The following is a 20,681-nucleotide window of genomic DNA, read 5'->3' on the forward strand; positions in this document are numbered from 1 at the left end:
CCGTCATCATGATTGTAAAGTTGACTTGAAAGACTTGCATGAAAAACACAAGGACTACTAGTTTGACTTTCAGCACAGGGATTATACATTGTTATGTGACTATAGATATACACAAGGAAAATGTTTGAAAAAATGTCTAAATAATGCTTAAATAATGAGTGTTTAGCTGGGATGGTCTATAACTTTTATGTCCTAGAAATCTAGTTTTCCCTGCTGGACTGAGCCTCGATAGCCCATCAAAGGTCGACACTTCCACCTGGTGGTAAGAAAGTGAAACTGCACGCACTATCTGACAGTTAAGGAAGAAAGGAGGCGGGGCCCTCTGGAATGATGAGGAAGGTTGTGGTGTCAACAACAGAACGTGGGAAAATTGTAAAATAAAAGACGAGCATTTTAGTGGTGTAAACTGACATCAATTCTAAGGTATGGTTTTCAATATTCATATTTCCTTCTCAGTTTGTGGTTCTTGTCAACGTTAAATCAGATATAGCCACAGAGGGAGCTAGCTGTTTACTTTAGCTAGCTAGCTAGTAACTATAGCATCCAATGATCCATCGGTTGCAGCAACTCGAAAAGAGCTTGCCCGATTGCCTACACAGCACGCATCTATTATCTGTTCCCGGTAAAACATTTAATATCCGACCATGTGGAAAAGTTTGACCCCAGGGAAGCACACACAAATTATTTGACATAACTACTAGACATTGCTTGGTAACGTAAAGCGAACGTTAGCTAATGTTTTTAGCTAGCTAAGTTAACACAGCACCCTAACCAGGGATACTAAACTGTCCGGTGTTTCCAGATGTCTAGTATGAAATATGACCTATAATTAATTACAATATGAGTTAAATCGTTTTCCTTCCAAAAAACTAATTGCAATTATGTAGCGTATCCGGGCCCTGTTGCGGATGTATTTTCGTTGTTTAAAATAGAATAGAGAGTGTTTAAATTATCCCAAAGCAATTTATCCATTCACCTGCAAGTAAGGGTTATAAAAAGCGTCATTCCCGTATTGTTTACTGCGTTTCCCGGAATTGGTAGTTGATCCATTGATGTCAGTCTGTTTTAAAGGTGCACTATGCAGAAACAAACAGGAAGCGGCAAAGAGAGCCTCCACTTGATGGAAAATCTGTCTACCTCAAGCAGTTGGTGTTTTTTTCGCCCACCAAGCAAGGAGTTTTTGTATAGAGATCAATGAGATTGTTGAATTTGATCAACAACAAAAAACAAATGGCTTATTTGCTATTTATATCGGAGTTGTCCTGACAAGGCTATGTATATTCATGGGATGAGGCTGTTAGGTGGGGAGAGAAGTATCTTGTCATTATATCCATCATTTTTTGGCAGAAATCGCTCTGCCATTTCCTGGTTGCTAAATTTCTAATAGTTTGATTTCGGTGTATGTGACAAAACAAGCGTAGAGAATCATTGTACCGTCTAAACCACTGTGAAATATATTTTCAATAACTGAAAATATAGTATTTAGAACGGGAAGCATAGATATATTTCACATAGGACAGATCTACCACTTCTTAGACTGTCTTTCAAGGAGAATGAGAGTCCTATAACTCACATTTTATATGTAAATTTGGTAGGGTAACTAAAAAGTTAGATATTGCAGCTTAAAGTGACTGTCCAGTGAAAACTTTGTAACACTACAAAATGTGGAAAAAGTCAAGGGGTGTGAATATTTTTTTAAGGCACTGTAGCTAGATAACATTATGGAGTAAATCCATTTGAATTCAATCACTTTTTGATAGCACCCCTTTTTATTTGAACGAAACCTTTCCAATTTTAGAAATGTTCAGAAAGGGATTTTTTTGGGACCTGAATGCCAAAACATTCAAGAGACAAAGTTGCTCAGTTGACCTATTTTGCATTCCCAACCTTACCATGTCTTAATCACTGCAAAAATCACATTTGAGATGTATATAATTTAAAAGCTTACAAACGGGGTTGTCAAACTATTTCTTTGTGTGTGTGTGTGTGTGTGTATTATATATATGTACACACACACATAGTACCAGTCAAAAGTTTGGACACACCTACTCATTCCAGGGTTTTCTTTATTTTTTACTATTTTCTACATTGTAGAATAATAGTGAAGACATCAAAACTATGAAATAACACATATGGAATCATGTGGTAACCAAAAAATAAGTGTTTATATAATGTATTTTATATTTGAGATTCTTCGAAGTAGCCACCCTTTGCTTTGATGACAGCTTTGCCCACTCTTGGCATTCTCTCAACCAGCTTCATGAGGTAGTCACCTGAATGTATTTCAATGAACAGGTGTGCCTTGGTAAAACTTAATTTGTGGAATTTCTTTCCTTTTTAAAGTGTTTAAGCAACTCAGTTGTGTTGTGACAAGGTAGGGGTGGCATACAGAAGATAGCCCTATTTGGTAAAAGACCAAGTCTATATTGGGCTCCTGAGTGGCGCAGCGGTCTAAGGCACTACAGACACCCTGGTTCAAATCCAGGCTGTATCATAACCGTCCGTTATTGGGAGTCCCATAGGGCGGCACACAATTGGCCCAGCGTCGTCTGGGTTTGGCTGGTGTAGGCCGTCATTGTAAATAAGAATTTGTTCTTAACTGACTTGCCTAGTTAAATAAAATATATTTATTATGGCAAGAACAGCTCAAATAAGCAAAGAGAAACTACATCATTACTTTAAGACATGAAGGTTGCTGCAAATAAACCACTACTTAAGGACACCAATAAGAAGAAGAGACTTGCTTGGGCCAAGAAACAGGAGCAATGGACATTAGACCTGTATAAATCTGTCCTTTAGTCTGATGAGTCCAAATTTGAGATTTTTGGTTTCAACAGGTGAACGGATGATCTTCTCATGGGTAGTTTTTACCTTGAAGCATGGAGGAGGAGGTGTGATTGTCAGGGTGTCCTTTGCTGGTGACACTGTCAGTGATTTATTTAGAATTCAAGGCACACTTAACCAGCATGGCTACCACAGCATTCTGCAGCGATACGCCATCCGTCTGGTTTGTGCTTAGTGGGACTATAATTAGTTTTTCAACAGGACAATGACCCAACACATCTCCAGGCTGTGTAAGGGCTATTTGACCAATAAGGAGAGTGATGGAGTGCTGCATCAGATGACCTGGCCTCCACAATCCCCTGACCTCAACCCAATTGAGATGGTTTGGGATGAGTTGGACCGCAGAGTGAAGGAAAAGCAGCCAACAGTTCTCAGCATATGTGGGAACTCCTTCAAGACTGTTGGAAAATCATTCCAGGTGAAGAGGTTTGAGAGAATGCCAAGAGTGTGCAAAGGGTGGCTACTTTGAAGAATCTAAAATCTATTTAGATTTTTTTTAACACTTATTTGGCTACTACATGATTCCATATGTGTTATTTTCATAGTTTTGATGTCTTCACTATTATTCTGCAATGTAGAAAATAGTAAAATTAAAGAAATTCCCATGAATGAGTAGGCGTGTCTGAACTTTTGACTGGTACTATATATATGTATATACACAGTGCATTCGGAAAGTATTCAGACCCCTTGGCTTTTTCCACATTTTGTTACATTACAGCCTTATTCTGAAATGGATAAAGAAAATTTAAAAATACTCATCAATCTACACACAATAGCCCATAATGGCAAAGCAAAAACAGGTTTTTAGAAACGTTTGCAACTTTAGTGCATGTCAGAGCAAAAACCAAGCCGTGAGGTCGAAGGAATTGTCCATAGAGCTCCGAGACAGGATTGTGCCGAGTCACATATTTGGGGAAGGGTACCAAAAAATGTTTGCAGCATTGAAGGTCCCCAAGAACATTGGCCTCCATCATTATTAAATGGAAGAAGTTTGGAACCACCAGTACTCTTCCTAGAGCTGGCTGCTTGGCCAAACAGCAATCATAGAAATATAGATCATAGAATAGACATGACCATTTAAGTTGACATTCGCCGGTGGGTGAACTGGCAGCCGTCTTTGTGGTAGTAATTACAAGTTACAATTTAAATTCAATTAACATTTCAATGTGTACGAGCTAAATTGCAGTGGTCTAAAGTGATAGAAATGTAATTCAGAGAATGGGCCTATGAATTAAATGACACTCATTCAAGATCATGTTGTGTCTTAACCGATTGTGGGCACACCAAAACCTCCGATGATGTGAAATAAGGTCTAAGCTTCAACATATGTGAATATGAAAAAAATTGTAGTTTACTCGTTTTAGATTATATATATATTTTCAAAGAAGTAACAGAATAATTTGTCAACACTGTGAGAGTTTTAATTATATAAAACTCAACCGTTTATCTTTTCCAGTGCTGAAGACATGGATGTCTCATGTTGTTGTTGGGTATGCAAAATGGGTCCACTTTGAGCACCTTTATCTCCTGAATGTTTTGGCATTCATGTCCAAAAACAATCTTTCTGACCACTTCTTCCATGGGAAAACATGTATGCAAAGTTTTGTTTAAATTAAAGGGGATGCTGTGAAAAGTGATTGAATTCAAATGCATTTACCCTACACATAGTATTTAGATGTGCCCACATTCTCTGTTCCTGATGTCCCTTATTGATTTTAGTATTTTTTACTGTTGTCCCATTAGTTTAGGCAATTTTCCAACCTTTGTCCACAGTGATTTTGGCTTATTGACACAGAGGGGACCATGGGGAACACTAACACCGGTATGGGTACGGGACACAGGCGGGACAGCCGCACCAAGGAGGGCGACAGGCCTAAAATCCTCATAGACAGTCCAGAGGATGCTGATATGTTCCATGGAGAGGACATCAAGGTCAGTTTTACAGGAGTAAACCTCTGTAATTATGTAGGGTGTCCAACCACTCTGCCCCAGAGAAAACGTGCTTTGGTGATAAAATGTATCTTCCTTATGTTTCTAAAATACATTTTACCAAGACAAATAGGATTATTCATGTTCTGAATCGTTCAAGTGTGGTCGTTCTCTATCATATCATTAACATTCTATCCAAAAAGACAGATTTTGTAACCTAATACATCCCATAATAAGCACCGAGCTCTGTTGATAGTGGTGCAGATTTCTCGCTTTCTTGTTGAGGATTTTACATTTTGTGGTCGTCGTCTTCAAAGTTATTTCAGTGGGTCTTAAAAAGCTAATTTACCATGACATGAGCTGAATTAAATGTAAAAGGCTTTGAAAATAAAAAGCTGGGTATAAGCTCAGTGCTCTGTTGACATTTCACAGAGATACGCCTGTTTTGGTGAGAAATATTCGAAAAAGAACGGGAATCTTAAATAAAATACTACATGTCATGTGTCCTATCCATCTTACCTCTATTGTTTTATGTCCTGTGGATTGTCAGGTAGACAGTAGCCTTAATTCTTGCACAGAATCCCGCCTAGCTGACTTGATGCCATTTTTCCAGATTTATTACCACTTTTTTTTTCTCTGTCCTCCATTTAGTCACCCTGTAGGATGCCAAACTAATTCTGTCTGTCCTTCAAGGGTAAACACTTCAATAACTTTTGAATGGATTATGATGGAGACATTAGGTTTGGACCATTGGTTTTCTTAGAGGATTATCTACAGTATTAACATAGTATATTACCCATTGGTCAAAACACACACAGAGAGACTCATCTCTCCCTCTTCCCATTTCTCACACACACACTTCCCTCGTCTCCTAGGCTCCACTAGAGAAAGAGGAGTACCTTGCATGGCGGCAGGACCTGGAGGCTGATAAAGGGCCCACACTGGACCGCCCCACTGTGTTCCGCTGGACTGGAAGCGGAAAGGAGGTCTTTCTGTCCGGATCCTTCAACAACTGGGCCAACAAGATCCCCCTAACCAGGAGGTGGGTTAGCAGCTATGAGAAGGGCATCATACTTATAACATTATTGTTGACCTGCCTTTGGTGCAATTCACACAATGTTGTGAGTGAGTATACACTTAATGTACGAAACATTAGGAACACCTGCTCTTTCCATGACATCGACTGACCAGGTGAAAGCTATGATCCCTTATTGATGTCACCTGTCAAATCCACTTCAATCAGTGTAGGATTTTTAAGGCTTGAGACAATTGAGACATGGATTGTGTATGTGTGCCATTCAGAGTGTGAATGGGCAAGACAAAAGATTTAAGTGCCTTTGAACGCGGTATGTTAGTAGGTGCAAGGCGCACTGGTTTTAGTCTGTCAAGAACTGAAACACTGCTGGGTTTTTCACGCTCAACAGTTTTCTGTGTTTATCAAGAATGGTCCAGCACCCAAAGGACATCCAGCCAACTTGACACAACTGTGGGAAGCATTGGAGTCAACATGGGCCAGTATCCCTGTGGAACACTTTCGACACCTTGTAAAAGGGGGTGCAACTCAATATTAGGAAGGTGTTCCTAATGTTTTATACACTCAGTGTATACTGTATGTATGCCCTTACTGTTTTTTATTTTTTTATTTAAGGGGGTAGACCAGCTTTAAAATTACAGATAGATTGTGGTCGGGTGATTGTGGAGGCCAGTTCATTGTATGCAGCACTCCATCACTGTCCTTCTTGGTCAAATATCCCTTACACAGCCTGGAGGTGTGTTGGAATATTGTCCTGTTGAAAAACAAATGATAGTCCCACTAAGCGCAAACCAGATGGGATGGTGGATCGCTGCAGAATTCTGTGGTAGCCATGCTGGTTAAGTGTGCCTTGAATTCTAAATAAATCACTGACAGTGTCACCAGAAAAGCACCCCCACACCATCACACCTCCTCCATGCTTCACGGTGGGAACCACACATGCAGAGATCATCCATTCACCTACTCTGGGTCTCACAAAGACAGCGGTTGGAACCAGAAATCTCAAATTTGGACTCATCAGACCAAAGGACAGATTTCCACTGGTCTAATGTCCATTGCTCGTGTTTCTTGGCCCAAGAAAGTCTCTTCTTATTGGTGTCCTTTAATAGTGGTTTCTTAGCAGCAATTAGACCATGAAGGCCTGATTCACGCTGTCTCCTCTGAACAGTTGATGTTGAGATATGTCTGTTACTTGAACTCTGTGAAGCATTTATTACCTCTGCAGCAGAGGTAACTCTGTGTCTTCCTTTCCTGTGGCAGTCCTCATGAGAGCCAGTTTCATCATCGCACTTGATGGTTATTGCGACTGAACTTGCAGAAACTTTAAAAGTTCTTTGAATTTTCCAGATTGACTGTCTTAAAGTAATGATGGACTGTCGTTTCTCGTTGCTTATTTGAGCTGTTCTTTCCATAATATGGACTTGGTCTTTTACCAAATAGGGCTATCTTCTGTATTTTAATTTTTTTTTAAATTATTTCACCTTTATATAACCAGGTAGGCAAGTTGAGAACAACTTCTCATTTACAACTGCGACCTGGCAAAGATAAAGCAAAGCAGTTTGACACATATAACAACAGAGTTACACATGGAGTAAAACAAACATACAGTCAATAATACAGTAGAAAAATAAGTCTATATACAATGTGAGCAAATGAGGTGAGATAAGGGAGGTAAAGGCAATAAATAGGCCATGGTGGCAAAGTAAATACAATATAGCAATTAAAACACTGGAATGGTAGATTTGACAGGTGATGAGTGTGCAAAGTAGAAATACTGGGGTGCAAAGGAGCAAAATAAATAAATAAATACAGTAGGGGAAGAGGTAGTTGTTTGGGCTATTTATAGAGGGGCTATGTACAGGTGCAGTGATCTGTGAGCTGCTCTGACAGCTGGTGCTTAAAGCTAGTGAGGGAGATAAGTGTTTCCAGTTTCAGAGATTTTTGTAGTTCGTTCCAGTCATTGGCAGCAGAGAACTGGAAGGAGAGGCGGCCAAATGAGGAATTGGCTTTGGGGGTGACAAGTGAGATATACCTGCTGGAACGTGTGCTACGGGTGGGTGCAGCTACGGGGACCAGCGAGCAGAGATAAGGCGGGACTTTACCTAGCAGGGTCTTGTAGATGACCTGGAGCCAGTTGGTTTGGCGATGAGTATGAAGCGAGGGCCAGCCAACGAGAGCGTACAGGTCGCAGTGGTGGATAGTATATGGGGCTTTGGTCACAAAACGGATGGCACTGTGATAGACTGCATCCAATTTGTTGAGTAGGGTGTTGGAGGCTATTTTGTAAATGACATCGCCGAAGTCGAGGATCGGTAAGATGGTCAGTTTTACGAGGGTATGTTTGGCAGCATGAGTGAAGGATGCTTTGTTGCGAAATAGGAAGCCAATTCTAGATTTAATTTTTGATTGGAGATGTTTGATGTGAGTCTGGAAGGAGAGTTTACAGTCTAACCAGACACCTAGGTATTTGTAGTTGTCCACATATTCTAAGTCAGAACCGTCCAGAGTAGTGATGCTGAACAGGCGGGCAGGTGCAGGCAGCGATCAGTTGAAGAGCATGCATTTAGTTCTACTTGTATTTAAGAGCAGTTGGAGGCCACGGAAGGAGAGTTGTATGGCATTGAAGCTCGTCTGGAGGGTTGTTAACACAGTGTCCAAAGAAGGCCCAGAAGTATACAGAATGGTGTCGTCTGCGTAGAGGTGGATCAGAGACTCACCAGCAGCAAGAGCGACATCATTGATATATACAGAGAAGAGAGTCGGCCCAAGAATTGAACCCTGTGGCACCCCCATAGAGACTGCCAGAGGCCCGGACAACAGGCCCACAGATTTGACACACTGAACTCTGTCGGAGAAGTAGTTGGTGAACCAGTCGAGGCAATCATTTGAGAAACCAAGGCTGTTGAGTCTGCCGATGAGGATGTGGTGATTGACAGAGTCGAAAGCCTTGGCCAGGTCAATGAATACGGCTGCACAGTACTGTTTCTTATCGATGGCGGTTAAGATATCGTTTAAGACATTGAGCGTGGCTGAGGTGCACTCATGACCAGCTCTGAAACCAGATTGCATAGCGGAGAAGGTACGGTGGGATTCGAAATGGTCGGTGATCTGTTTGTTAACTTGGCTTTCGAAGACCTTAGAAAGGCAGGGTAGGATAGATATAGGTCTGTAGCAGTTTGGGTCAAGAGTGTTCCCCCCTTTGAAGAGGGGGATGACCACAGCTGCTTTCCAATCTTTGGGAATCTCAGATGACACGAAAGAGAGGTTGAACAGGCTAGTAATAGGGGTTGCAACAATTTCGGCAGATAATTTTAGAAAGAAAGGGTCCAGATTGTCTAGCCCGGCTGATTTGTGGGGGTCCAGATTTTGCAGCTCTTTCAGAACATCAGCTGACTGGATTTGGGAGAAGGAGAAATGGGGAAGGCTTGGGCGAGTTGCTGTGGGGGGTGCAGTGCTGTTGACCGGGATAGGGGTGGCTAGGTGGAAAGCATGGCCAGCCGTAGTAAAATGCTTATTGAAATACTCAATTATAGTGGATTTATCGGTGGTGACAGAGTTTCCTATCCTCAGTGCAGTGGGCAGCTGGGAGGAGGTGCTCTTATTCTCCATGGACTTTACAATGTCCCAGAATTCTTTTGAGTTTGTGCTGCAGGAAGCAAATTTCTGCTTGAAAAAGCTAGCCTTGGCTTTTCTAACTGCCTGTGTATATTGGTTTCTAACTTCCCTAAAAAGCTGCATTTCACGGGGGCTGTTCGATGCTAATGCAGAACGCCACAGGATGTTTTTGTGTTGGTTAAGGGCAGTCAGGTCTGGAGAGAACCAAGGGCTATATCTGTTCCTGGTTCTAAATTTCTTGAATGGGGCATGCTTATTTAAGATGGTGGGGAAGGCATTTAAAAAAAATAACCAGGCATCCTCTACTGACGGGATGAGGTCGATATCCTTCCAGGATACCCGGGCCAGGTCGATTAGAAAGGCCTGCTCGCTGAAGTGTTTCAGGGAGCGTTTGATAGTGATGAGTGGAGGTCGTTTGACCACTGACCCATTACGGATGCAGGCAATGAAGCAGTGATCGCTGAGATCTTGGTTGAGAACAGCAGAGGTGTATTTAGAGGGCAAGTTGGTTAGGATGATATCTATGAGGGTGCTCGTGTTTACGGCATTGGGGTTGTACCTGGTAGGTTCATTGATAATTTGTGTGAGATTGAGTGCATCAAGCTTAGATTGTAGGATGGCCGGGGTGTTAAGTATGTCACAGTTTAGGTCACCTAGCAGCACGAGCTCTAAAGATAGATGGGGGGCAATCAGTTCACATATGGTATCCAGAGCACAGCTGGGGGCAGAGGGTGGTCTATAGCAGGCTGCAACGGTCAGAGACTTGTTTTTAGAGTGATGGATTTTTAAAAGTTGAAGTTCAAATTGTTTGGGTGCAGACCTGGATAGTAGGACAGAACTCTGCAGGCTATCTCTGCAGTTGATTGCAACATCGCCCCCTTTGGCCGTTCTATCTTGTCTGAAAATGTTGTAGTTAGGGATGGAGATTTCAGAGTTATTGGTGGTCTTCCTAAGCCAGGATTCAAACACGGCTAAGACATCTGGGTTGGCAGAGTGTGCTAAAGCAGTGAATAAAACAAACTTAGGGAGGATGCTTCTAATGTTAACATGCATGAAACCAAGGCTTTTACGATTACAGAAGTCATCAAAAGAGAGCGCCTGGGGAATAGGAGTGGAGCTAGGCACTGCAGGGCCTGGATTCACCTCTACATCACCAGAGGAACAGAGGAGGAGTAGGATAAGGGTTCGGCTAAAAGCCATGAGAATTGGACATCTAGGATGTCCAGAACAGAGAGTAAAAGGAGCAGGTTTCTGGGGGCGATAAAATAGATTCAAGGTATAGTGTACAGACAAAGGTATGGCAGGATGTGAATACACTGGAGGTAAACCTAGGCATTGAGTGATGATGAAAGAGATATTGTCTCTAGAAACATCATTGAAACCAGGTGATGTCATCGCATGTGTGGGTGGTGGAACTGAAGGGTTGGATAAGGTATAATGAGCAGGGCTAGAGGCTCTACAGTGAAATAAGCCAATAAACACTAACCAGAACAGCAATGGACAAGGCATATTGACATTAAGGAGAGGCATGCTTAGCCGAGTGATCATAAGGGTCCAGTGAGTAGTGAGGTTGGTTGGGGTCACGGCGATTCAGACAGCTAGCCGAGCAATGGGTAGCAAGCTAGCAGAAAATGGAGGTCTGTTTTTAGCCACCCCGTTCGTTTCCGTCGGTAGATTAGTGGCTTCCGTGTGGTAGAGGGGACCAATCCAATTGACAAAATAGTTTCAGTTATAGTGGCCCAAGAAGATTGTTTGATAGACCTGTTCAGATAGCAGCCGATATGCTCAAGACAGCTAACGATTAGCGGGCCGCAGTTAGCAGATGGGCATTCAGGTTACGTTGTGATGGAGGGGCCAGTTGAATAACTCCCTCGGGCAGATAACATCGGAATTCCAGTCATGAAGGCCCAGTGGGGCTCCGCATCGGCAGTAAAACGGGTCCAGATAGGTGATTGTAGCCCAGGAGTGGCTGATGGAACTCTTCAGCTGGCTAGCTCCGGGATAATTGGTGTTTGCTCCGGAATCGATGTTAGCCAATAGTCACTCGGATAGCAGCTAGTTAGCTGCAAGATCCAGGTGTAAATGTCCAGAGCTGCAGTAGAAATTCGGGGATATGGAGAGAAAATAGGTCCGGTATGCTCTGGTCTGAGTCGCGTTGTACAAAACTGGCGATAGCTTTACGAGGTGAATAATACTTTTGAAAAAAAGAAAAGGGGAAAAAAAGAAAGGAAAAAAAAGGATAAATAAAAAAAACAGATCAGCACCACATTTGGTGAGGTGGGTTGCAGGAGAGTGTTTTGAAGTTGAGTTTCTAGAAAAAATATACAAAAAAATATGCGAAGAAAAATACATAAAATACATACACACGGGACAAGACGAGGACAAAGGACGTCTGACTGCTACGCCATCTTGGAAACCTTGAAGAAGCTATTGAAATAGAATATAAATGCAATAGAAGCGTTGTTTCTTGTACTATTGTCTCTTGTGTCTTTAGAGGACTGTTTCACTTTGATGTCCTTTTTCTTCTGTCCTTATTTTGTCTTTCTTTTCTTCTGTTAACTAGATATTATTTGTTATTCTTTGTTAACTAGCTAGCTTCTTCCAGGAGAGTCCTTAGCAACTGCTTAGCAACTGGTAAACAATTCAGCTAGCTAAGATAACTGTACAATTTTATGAAAAATAGTTACTTTTTCAAAAGCCTATCTTCTTTGTTTGTCTTGCAGTTTTTGTATACCACCCCTAACTTGTCACAACACAACTGATTGGCTCAAACGCATTAAGAAGGAAAAATATTTTACAAATTAACTTTAACAAGGCACACCTGTTAATTGAAATCCATTTCAGGTGACTACCTCATGAAGCTGGTTGAGAGAATGCCAAGAGTGTGCAAAGCTGTCATCAAGGCAAAGGGTGGCTACTTTTTAAGAATCGGTTTCAGAGGAAGGCCCAAAAAATTGCCAAAGACTCCAGCCATCCTAGTCATAGACTGTTCTCTCTGCTACCGCACGGCAAGCGGTACCGGAGCGCCAAGTCTTGGTCCAAAAGTCTTCTTAACAGCTTCTACCCCCAAGCCATATGACTCCTGAACAGCTAATGAAATGGCTATCTGGACTATTTGCCTTGTCCCACCCACACCCCCATTTTTATGCTGCTGCTACTCTCTGTTTATTATCCATGCATATTCACTTTACCTCTACCTACATGTACATATTACCTCAGTTACCTCGACTAACCGGTGCCCCCGCACATTGACTCGGTACCGGTACCCCCTGTATGTAGCCTCGCTACTGTTATTTTATTGTTGGTCCTTAATTATTTTTCTTATTTATTTTATACATTTACTTCAGTTTATTTTAGTAAATACTTTAACACTTTTTTTCTTAACTGCATTTTTGGTTAAGGGCTTGTAAGTAAGCATTTCACGGGAAGGTCTACACCTGTTGTAATCGGCGCATGTGACAAATACAATTTCATTTGAATTCTTCAGCCATACCTGTGACCAAAAACAAGCTACATATGGACAGTACCAAACATATGATCTGATGATTCTGTCTATTCGCGGCAAAATCTGCAGAGCTCGGATGGTTGTATCCCTCATATATATAACATTATATATGTTGCAAGAGTTTTGTAAAATCATTTAAAATGAATAACTCTTAGGTTTTGAATCCGGCATCCTTTTGTGTATCAGTTCATGTGCCATGGAATTGGTACATTGGAAATCTCTTCCCAACTATTTTGCAATCTATACAACACAGCTGTCAATTCTTTGGTCCTTAAATCAAACTGGTATACATTTTATTTATCACAGTTTTCTTTAACCAATTATGGGCTTTAATTTAGGGCCAACAGACAAGTTACTTACTTTCTCCCCCTTTCACTTTCCTCCTCCATTTTTTTTGCGGTAATGCTGCAATAAGTTGGTTGTAATTTTGGACAGAGCAGACATTTCCATATTTTAAAAAAAAAATCTATTAGTATATTTGAGTTTAACTATAATATTTGTTCTAATATTTGTTCTGTCTTTTCTGGTGGATTAAACTGAAATTGCAACCAACTTTCTATGGCTTGTTCTAAAAATTGTGATATTTTGGAAATTATTTCATTTTCAAATAAGTGAGAGGTTGTAATCTGAATCAAGGAAAAAGGCCTTTCTTGAACACTGGGTGAGCCATTCTTACCTATCTGCTAGAGAACCAGTTTGGATTTAAGTATAGCTTTTGTATGAATGAAGTCCTTTAGTGAGAGGTCTAATGCTTTAATATTTAATCATTTCTGCCCCCGAATTCATAACGCTTAATGTTAGTTTGTTCTCTATTTCAGTCAGAACAACTTTGTGGCAATTGTGGATCTGCCTGAAGGGGAGCATCAGTATAAGTTCTATGTGGACGGGACGTGGACCCATGATCCAGCTGAGGTGAGCAGCGTGTTTTTGGGACCAGAACGACCTCTGTTTTACGTGTTGTAATGGCTTTATAGGAACACCTGTCTACTCCGCTATTTACACAGGCATATGGGAGTGAATGACTGTAACAGATTTGATGTTTATGAGTTCTCTGTTTGATTGCTGGTTTTGTGGCCCGCCAGCCTGTTGTAACCAACCAGCTAGGCACAGTCAACAATGTCATCCAAGTGAAGAAGACTGACTTTGAGGTGTTTGATGCACTTATGGTGGACTCACAGAAATGCTCTGATATGTCAGGTCAGTGTCAAGGTCAGTATCCATAATGTGTTCATCCATTCAAGTTATGCTACTGTATTGGAAAATGTCTCCATGGTGTTAGAAAGTTAGATTTCAACTTGCAATAGCAAAATATTAACTAGACAAATCTTGGTGTTCGCTCTCCCATTGTATTTATTAACTTGCCCCTCCTCCCATCTGTTTGTGAGTTAGACCTGTCCAGCTCCCCTCCCGGACCGTACCATCAGGACCCTTACATACCCAAGCAGGAAGAAAAGTTCAAGTCTCCGCCCATTCTCCCACCTCACTTGCTACAGGTCATCCTAAACAAGGACACAGGAATCTCTGTGAGTAGAAGATGCTAACAACTGAATCCAAACCCTCATGGGAATATCAATGATGAAGACATGAGAGCTATTCATGTAATTGACAGTAATGTGTATGCACTGGAGTAAGATGTATTCTCTTTTCCTCTTCAGTGTGACCCTGCATTGCTCCCAGAACCCAATCATGTCATGCTCAATCACCTCTACGCCTTGTCCATCAAGGTAAGACCACAGGGAGATCAGAAAGATTAAATCAAAGCCATGGAGCCTTAGTAGATTGATTCAACGTCTGGAAGAGATAACAGAAGGACTCCCAGAAGAGTTGCTTTTGGAGAGGTGAAGGGAAATGTCAAGTATGTGCTAATGGAGTATATTTCTCTCTCCTCTCAGGATGGTGTGATGGTGCTTAGTGCGACTCATCGCTACAAGAAGAAGTATGTCACCACCCTGCTGTATAAGCCGATCTGACCAGAGGTCTATGGCTTCTCTGCCTTTGCACCGCAGACACCACAGCTTCTCACAGCACAGCCTCCAGCATTACACCTGTACATATCTCAGTTTAGAATTATTTCTATCACCCCAATCTTCCTCAGTCTGCCTTTCCTCTTGTTCAATGACTGCCATCCCATTTGCTGATCGCCAACCTTGCTTTGTTATAGACATAGAGGAGTACTAGGTAGCAGAATAGTTACGCATAGGAAGGATAGAGAGGTTTTGGGGGTGGTGGTGAATTCTGACTGATAATACGTAAGGGTTGTGTTGTGGCCTGTGCTTGATGACAGGAGGTCCCTTCATCAGACAAGAACAGGAAATAGTAGAACAGGGAAGTAGTAGGTAAGATGCAATATCATGGAAAACCATACAGTGTTTGATTTTGGATGGATGCCCCAGTGTTGCTGTACAGTAGTAATAATCATTGATTTTTTTCCTGCCTTTTTATTGGGATTTTCTCTTCAGCCTCTGTTACTTGCCATTTGGCCAGTGTGCCTGGCCTTTGTATCATTATGCTTCACCAGCTATATCCGTTTGCGTATCAGTGCACATGTTTTATTTAAATAGTAGTAAGTTAAGTAATTATTAGATAGTGCTGTGTATATTTTCTAAATGACTATATATGGTCAAAACACCTCCCCTACATGTGAATCCAAGGGACCAACTCAGTGGGGTGACAGACGAGCAGAGATGGAGATGGATTAATGAGGCTGAAGCTCCTTTGACATCCTTGTTAATGTAACCCTTTTGGACCATGTTGTGTACATTTTTCTTCTTTGTTTCCAGATTTCTATCCCAATAAAGATAATTGATTTTATAGCATTCTTATTGTGTGGTATCTCTGAAATAAAGGGTTTACCAGTATGGATAGGAATACAACTCTTGTAGATGGGCATAGCCCCTTGACTATCAATTTGAGTGTCACATATGGAAGATCTAATCAAAATGTATCCACCCCTTTGTTTGATTTGATTTCCACAGTATTCGTTGAACCAAATATTGTGAATCTATTGAAGTGTTATATTAGTATTCTTTCATGTTCAAGTAATAGGTAACATTTTGTTGAGATGCCAGATGGTATTCTAAAAGTGTGAAGACAGCAATATGTCAGGAACAAAAAAATCTTCCCCAATGCAATATGGACATTTCTTTCCTGGACATGTTTTGGGGTGAAAAGGATAGAGACCTTGAAGAGAGTGATTGCAGGAGTACACACAGCCCCAATTTTCAGACACATATTTCTCACCATGTCTTTCCCCATACAACCACAACATATATGTTTAATCTACATGAGTATAAATGTGTGTGATTTTGATGTATTGTCGCATCAACTTAAAAAAAAAAACACAAAGCATTTGGTCAACTAGTAATGTGACTCTGGTTTGCCCTGAGCTCAATTGCAATGAAAGTTGTCATATGTTTCCAACCACTCACCCAATTGGTGGAAATTCAACAATGTTACCTCGTCTTCTTATCTAGTAGTGTGTCTGTTCGTTGTGTCATGCCATGTTATCTCAAAGCTATTCTGGGAACACATCTGCCTGAGTCAGAGTGTCTGGGACACTATAAATTCACTACTTTATCTCGTACAGTACTTTTCAAATAAATGTATATCAATCCAATCAAATTTGATTGGTCGCATACACATATTTAGCAGATGTTATTGCGGGTGTAGCGAAATACTTGTGTTCCTAGCTCCAACTGTGCAGAAAAATCTAACAATACACAGTAATCTAAAAAGTAAAATAATGGAATTAAGAAATATTAGGATGAGCAATGTCGGAGTCCAAAGAGTGTGTGTGTGTGTGTATATATATATATATATATATATATATATATATATATATATATACAGTTGAAGTCAGAAGTTTACATACACTTAGGTTGGAGTCATTAAAACTAGTTTTTCAACCACTACACAAATTTCTTGTTAACAAACTATAGTTTTGGCAAATCGGTTAGGACATCTACTTTGTGCATGACACAAGTAATTTTTCCAACAATTGTTTACAGACAGATTACTTCACTTATAATTCACTGTATCACAATTCCAGTGGGTCAGAAGTTTACATACACTAAGTTGACTGTGCCTTTAAACAGCTTGGAAATTCCAGAAAATTATGTCATGGCTTTAGAAGTTTCTGATAGACTAATTGGCATAATTTGAGTCAATTGGAGGTGTACCTGTGGATGTATTTCAAGGCCTACCTTCAAACTCAGTGCCTCTTTGCTTGACATCATGGGAAAATCAAAAGAAATCAGCCAAGACCTCAGAAAAACAATTGTAGACCTCCACAAGTCTGGTTCATCCTTGGGAGCAATTTCCAAACGCCTGAAGGTACCACGTTCATCTGTACAAACAATATTATGCAATTATAAACACCAAGGGACCATGCAGCCATCATACAGCTCAGGAAGGAGACGCGTTCTGTCTCCTAGAGATGAACGTACTTTGGTGTGAAAAGTGCAAATCAATCCCAGAGCAACAGCGAAGGACCTTGTGAAGATGCTGGAGGAAACAGGTACAAAAGTATCTACATCCACAGTAAAACGAGTCCTATATTGACAAAACCTGAAAGAAGCCACTGCTCCAAACCAGCCATAAAAAAGCCAGACTGGTTTGCAACTGCACATGGGGACAAAGATCGTACTTTTTGGAGAAATGTCCTCTGGTCTGATGAAACAAAAATAGAACTGTTTGGCCATAATGACCATTGTTATGTTTGGAGGAAAAAGTGTGAGGTTTGCAAGCCGAAGAACACCACCCTAACCATGAAGCACGGGGGTGGTGCACTTCAGAAAATAGATGGCATCATGAGGGGAGGAACATTATGTGGATATATTGAAGCAACATCTCAAGACATCAGTCAGGAAGTTAAAGCTTGGTCACAAATGGGTCTTCCAAATGGACAATGACCCCAAACATACTTCCAAAGTTGTGGCAAAATGGCTTAAGGACAACAAAGTCAAGGTTTTGGAGTGGCCATCACAAAGCCCTGACCTCAACCCTATAGAACATTTGTGGGCAGAACTGAAAAAGCGTGTGCGAGGAAGGAGGCCTACAACCTGAGTCCAGCTCTGTCAGGAGGAATGGGCCAAAAGTCACCAAACTTATTGTGGGAAGCTTGTGGAAGGCTACCCGAAACATTTGACCCAAGTTCAACAATTTAAAGGCAATGCTACCAAATACTAATTGAGTGTATGTAATAAAAATGAATAAAGAAAATAAAATAAATTAAAGCTGAAATAAATCATTCTCTCTACTATTATTCTGACATTTCACATTCTTAAATTCTTAAAGTGGTGATCCTAACTGACCTAACAGACCTAAGACCAGGGGATTTTTGCTAGGATTAAATGTCAGTAATTGTGAAAAACTGAGTTTAAATATATTTGGCTAAGGTTATGTAAACTTCCGACTTCAACATTATATACACACTACCATTCAAAAGTTTGGGGTCACTTAGAAATGTCCTTGTTTTAAAAAAAATTCAATTTTAATGGACATTTTTGGTCCATTAAAATAACATCAAATTGATCAGAAATACAGTGTAGACATTGTTAATGTTGTAAATGACTATTGTAGCTGGAAACTGATGATTTTTCATGGATATCTACATAGGAGTACAGAGGCCCATTATCAGCAACCATTACACCTGTGTTCCAATGGCACGTTGTGTTAGCTAATCCAAGTTTATAATTTTAAAAGGGTAACTGATCATTAGAAAACCCTTTTGCAAATATGTTAGCACAGCTGAAAGCTGTTGTACTGATTAAAGAAGCAATAAAACTGGCCTTCTTTAGACTAGTTGAGTATCTGGAGCATCAGCATTTTTGCGTTCGATTACAGGCTCAAAATGGCCAGAAACAAAGAACTTTCTTCTGAAACTTGTCAGTCTATTCTTGTTCTGTGAAATGATGGCTATTCCATGCGAGAAATTGCCAAGAAACTGAAGATCTCGTACAACGCTGTGTACTACTCCCTTCACAGAACAGTGCAAACTGGCTCTAACCAGAATAGAAAGAGGAGTGTGAGGCCCCGGTGCACAACTGAGCAGGAGGACAAGTACATTAGAGTGTCTAGTTTGAGAAACAGACGGCTTACAAGTCCTCAACTGGCAGCTTCATTAAATAGATCCCGCAAAACATCAGTGTCAACGTCAACAGTGAAGAGGCGACTCTGGGATGCTGGCCTTCTAGGCAGAGTTGCAAAGAAAAAGCCATATCTCAGACTGGCCAGCAAAAAGAAAAGAACACAGACACTGGACAGAGGAACTCTTCACTGTTGACATTAAAACTGGTGTTTTGCAGATTTCCATCGGTCTAATGTCCATTGCTTGTGTTTCTTGGCCCAAGAAAGTCTCTTCTTCTTATTTGTGTCCTTCAGTATTGGTTTCTTTGCAGCAATTTGACCATGGAGGCCTGATTCACACAGTTTCCTCTAAACAGTTGATGTTGAGATGTGTCTGTTACTTGAACTCTCTCTAATTTATTTGGGCTGCAATCTGAGGTGGAGTTAACTCTAATTAACTTATCCTCTACAGCAGAGGTAACTCTGGGTCTTCCTTTCCTGTGGCGGTCCTCATGAGAGCCAATTTCATCATAGCGCTTGATGGTTTTTGTGACTGCACTTGAAGAAACTTTCAAAGTTCTTGAAATTTTCCGGATTGACTGACCTTCATATCTTAAAGTAATGATGGGCTGTCATTTCTTTTATCTTATTTGAGACAAGACAAGCTCAGTTGTGTCTGTCTGGACTGGACTGTATGTTCTCCTGTGATCTCAGGTGTGGCTTGAAGCAAGGCACTTAACCCCAATCGCTCTGCATAAGAGCGTCTGCTAAATGACTAAAATCTCAATCTCAGACATGACCATATGTGTCTGGAAAGAGGGGCTGCATGTTCTCCTGTAAACAGTATCTGCCACAATGTTTACTACTGGTTTGTCTTGGAAAGCGCCTCAAGGTCGCTGAGTTACAAGTAATATAAGTAGACCCTATTTCAGAGATTTACTGTAGGTCCAGAACTTCACTTCTCATTGGCTGACAACATGAACACCCCCCAAGCAGTTTTCCTTGTGGCTTTGGGCTTCTCTGTTGTTGACTAGCAGCTTCATACGATGTAATTATAATCGGGCAAGTTTACCTGCAACAGTTTCAATTGAATTTTGTCATGCGTAAGTCTCGATCATTATCATCATCCTCGTTAGCATTATCCAATATTTGTGAATATGTCAAATGTATTCAATGGATGAAGAAAACAAGTAAAGGGGTCAAATCTTAATATTTATATTAATCTGATCTGACACATCCTTTATCATCTTTCTTACAGCCCAGGGAACCAACCTTAACGACAGGGCCCTGTGTCAGTTCAGAGACATGATCCCCTGCACCATGCCTGATAGTTGGCCATCTTGGACTACACTGACTACGGATGCTACTGTGGCAAGTGAGGCTCTGGTCCCCTGTGGACGATCTGGACAGGTCAGAGGTTAAGGGTCAAGGGACATGGGTTGGGAATATGGCAATAGGGTTAAAACCATTCCAGTCCACACACATTCTATACCAACCACTAATTAATCTATGTTGACTTGACATTAATGAAGGTTTTGCTTTAAAGTGTTGTTTCTTTGTTACTTATCGCTGCCACCAAAGTACTGACCAAAGTATTGCCAGTGTGTGTTATTCTGATATTGTCTCAGAGTTAGTGTGTTCTATGGTATCATCCAACGGGTGCTGTGAGGTCCATGGCAAGTGCTACAG

The 20,681-nt window shown here is 40.9% G+C and overlaps 1 protein-coding gene across 3 annotated transcripts; it reads left to right on the forward strand.

The window, feature by feature from the left end:
* Window positions 1–289: 289 nt before the first annotated feature.
* Window positions 290–15,742, forward strand: prkab1a (protein kinase, AMP-activated, beta 1 non-catalytic subunit, a). 3 transcript variants are annotated; one of them, XM_029709236.1, is made up of 8 exons: window positions 290–423; window positions 4,588–4,776; window positions 5,649–5,815; window positions 13,745–13,838; window positions 14,009–14,135; window positions 14,316–14,449; window positions 14,582–14,650; window positions 14,819–15,742. In XM_029709236.1, exons 2-8 carry the CDS (start codon window positions 4,648–4,650, stop codon window positions 14,894–14,896), a joined length of 798 nt encoding a protein of 265 aa, XP_029565096.1. In that variant the 5' UTR covers window positions 290–423; window positions 4,588–4,647; the 3' UTR covers window positions 14,897–15,742. The 3 variants fall into 3 exon arrangements, with proteins under 3 accessions (XP_029565096.1, XP_029565095.1, XP_029565097.1); XM_029709235.1 differs by having other exon boundaries at window positions 291–423; window positions 4,618–4,776; XM_029709237.1 differs by having other exon boundaries at window positions 291–423; window positions 4,618–4,776; window positions 14,009–14,123.
* Window positions 15,743–20,681: the final 4,939 nt, after the last annotated feature.

Source organism: Salmo trutta, chromosome 23 (assembly GCF_901001165.1).
Source record: "Salmo trutta chromosome 23, fSalTru1.1, whole genome shotgun sequence".
Lineage (NCBI taxonomy): Eukaryota > Metazoa > Chordata > Actinopteri > Salmoniformes > Salmonidae > Salmo > Salmo trutta.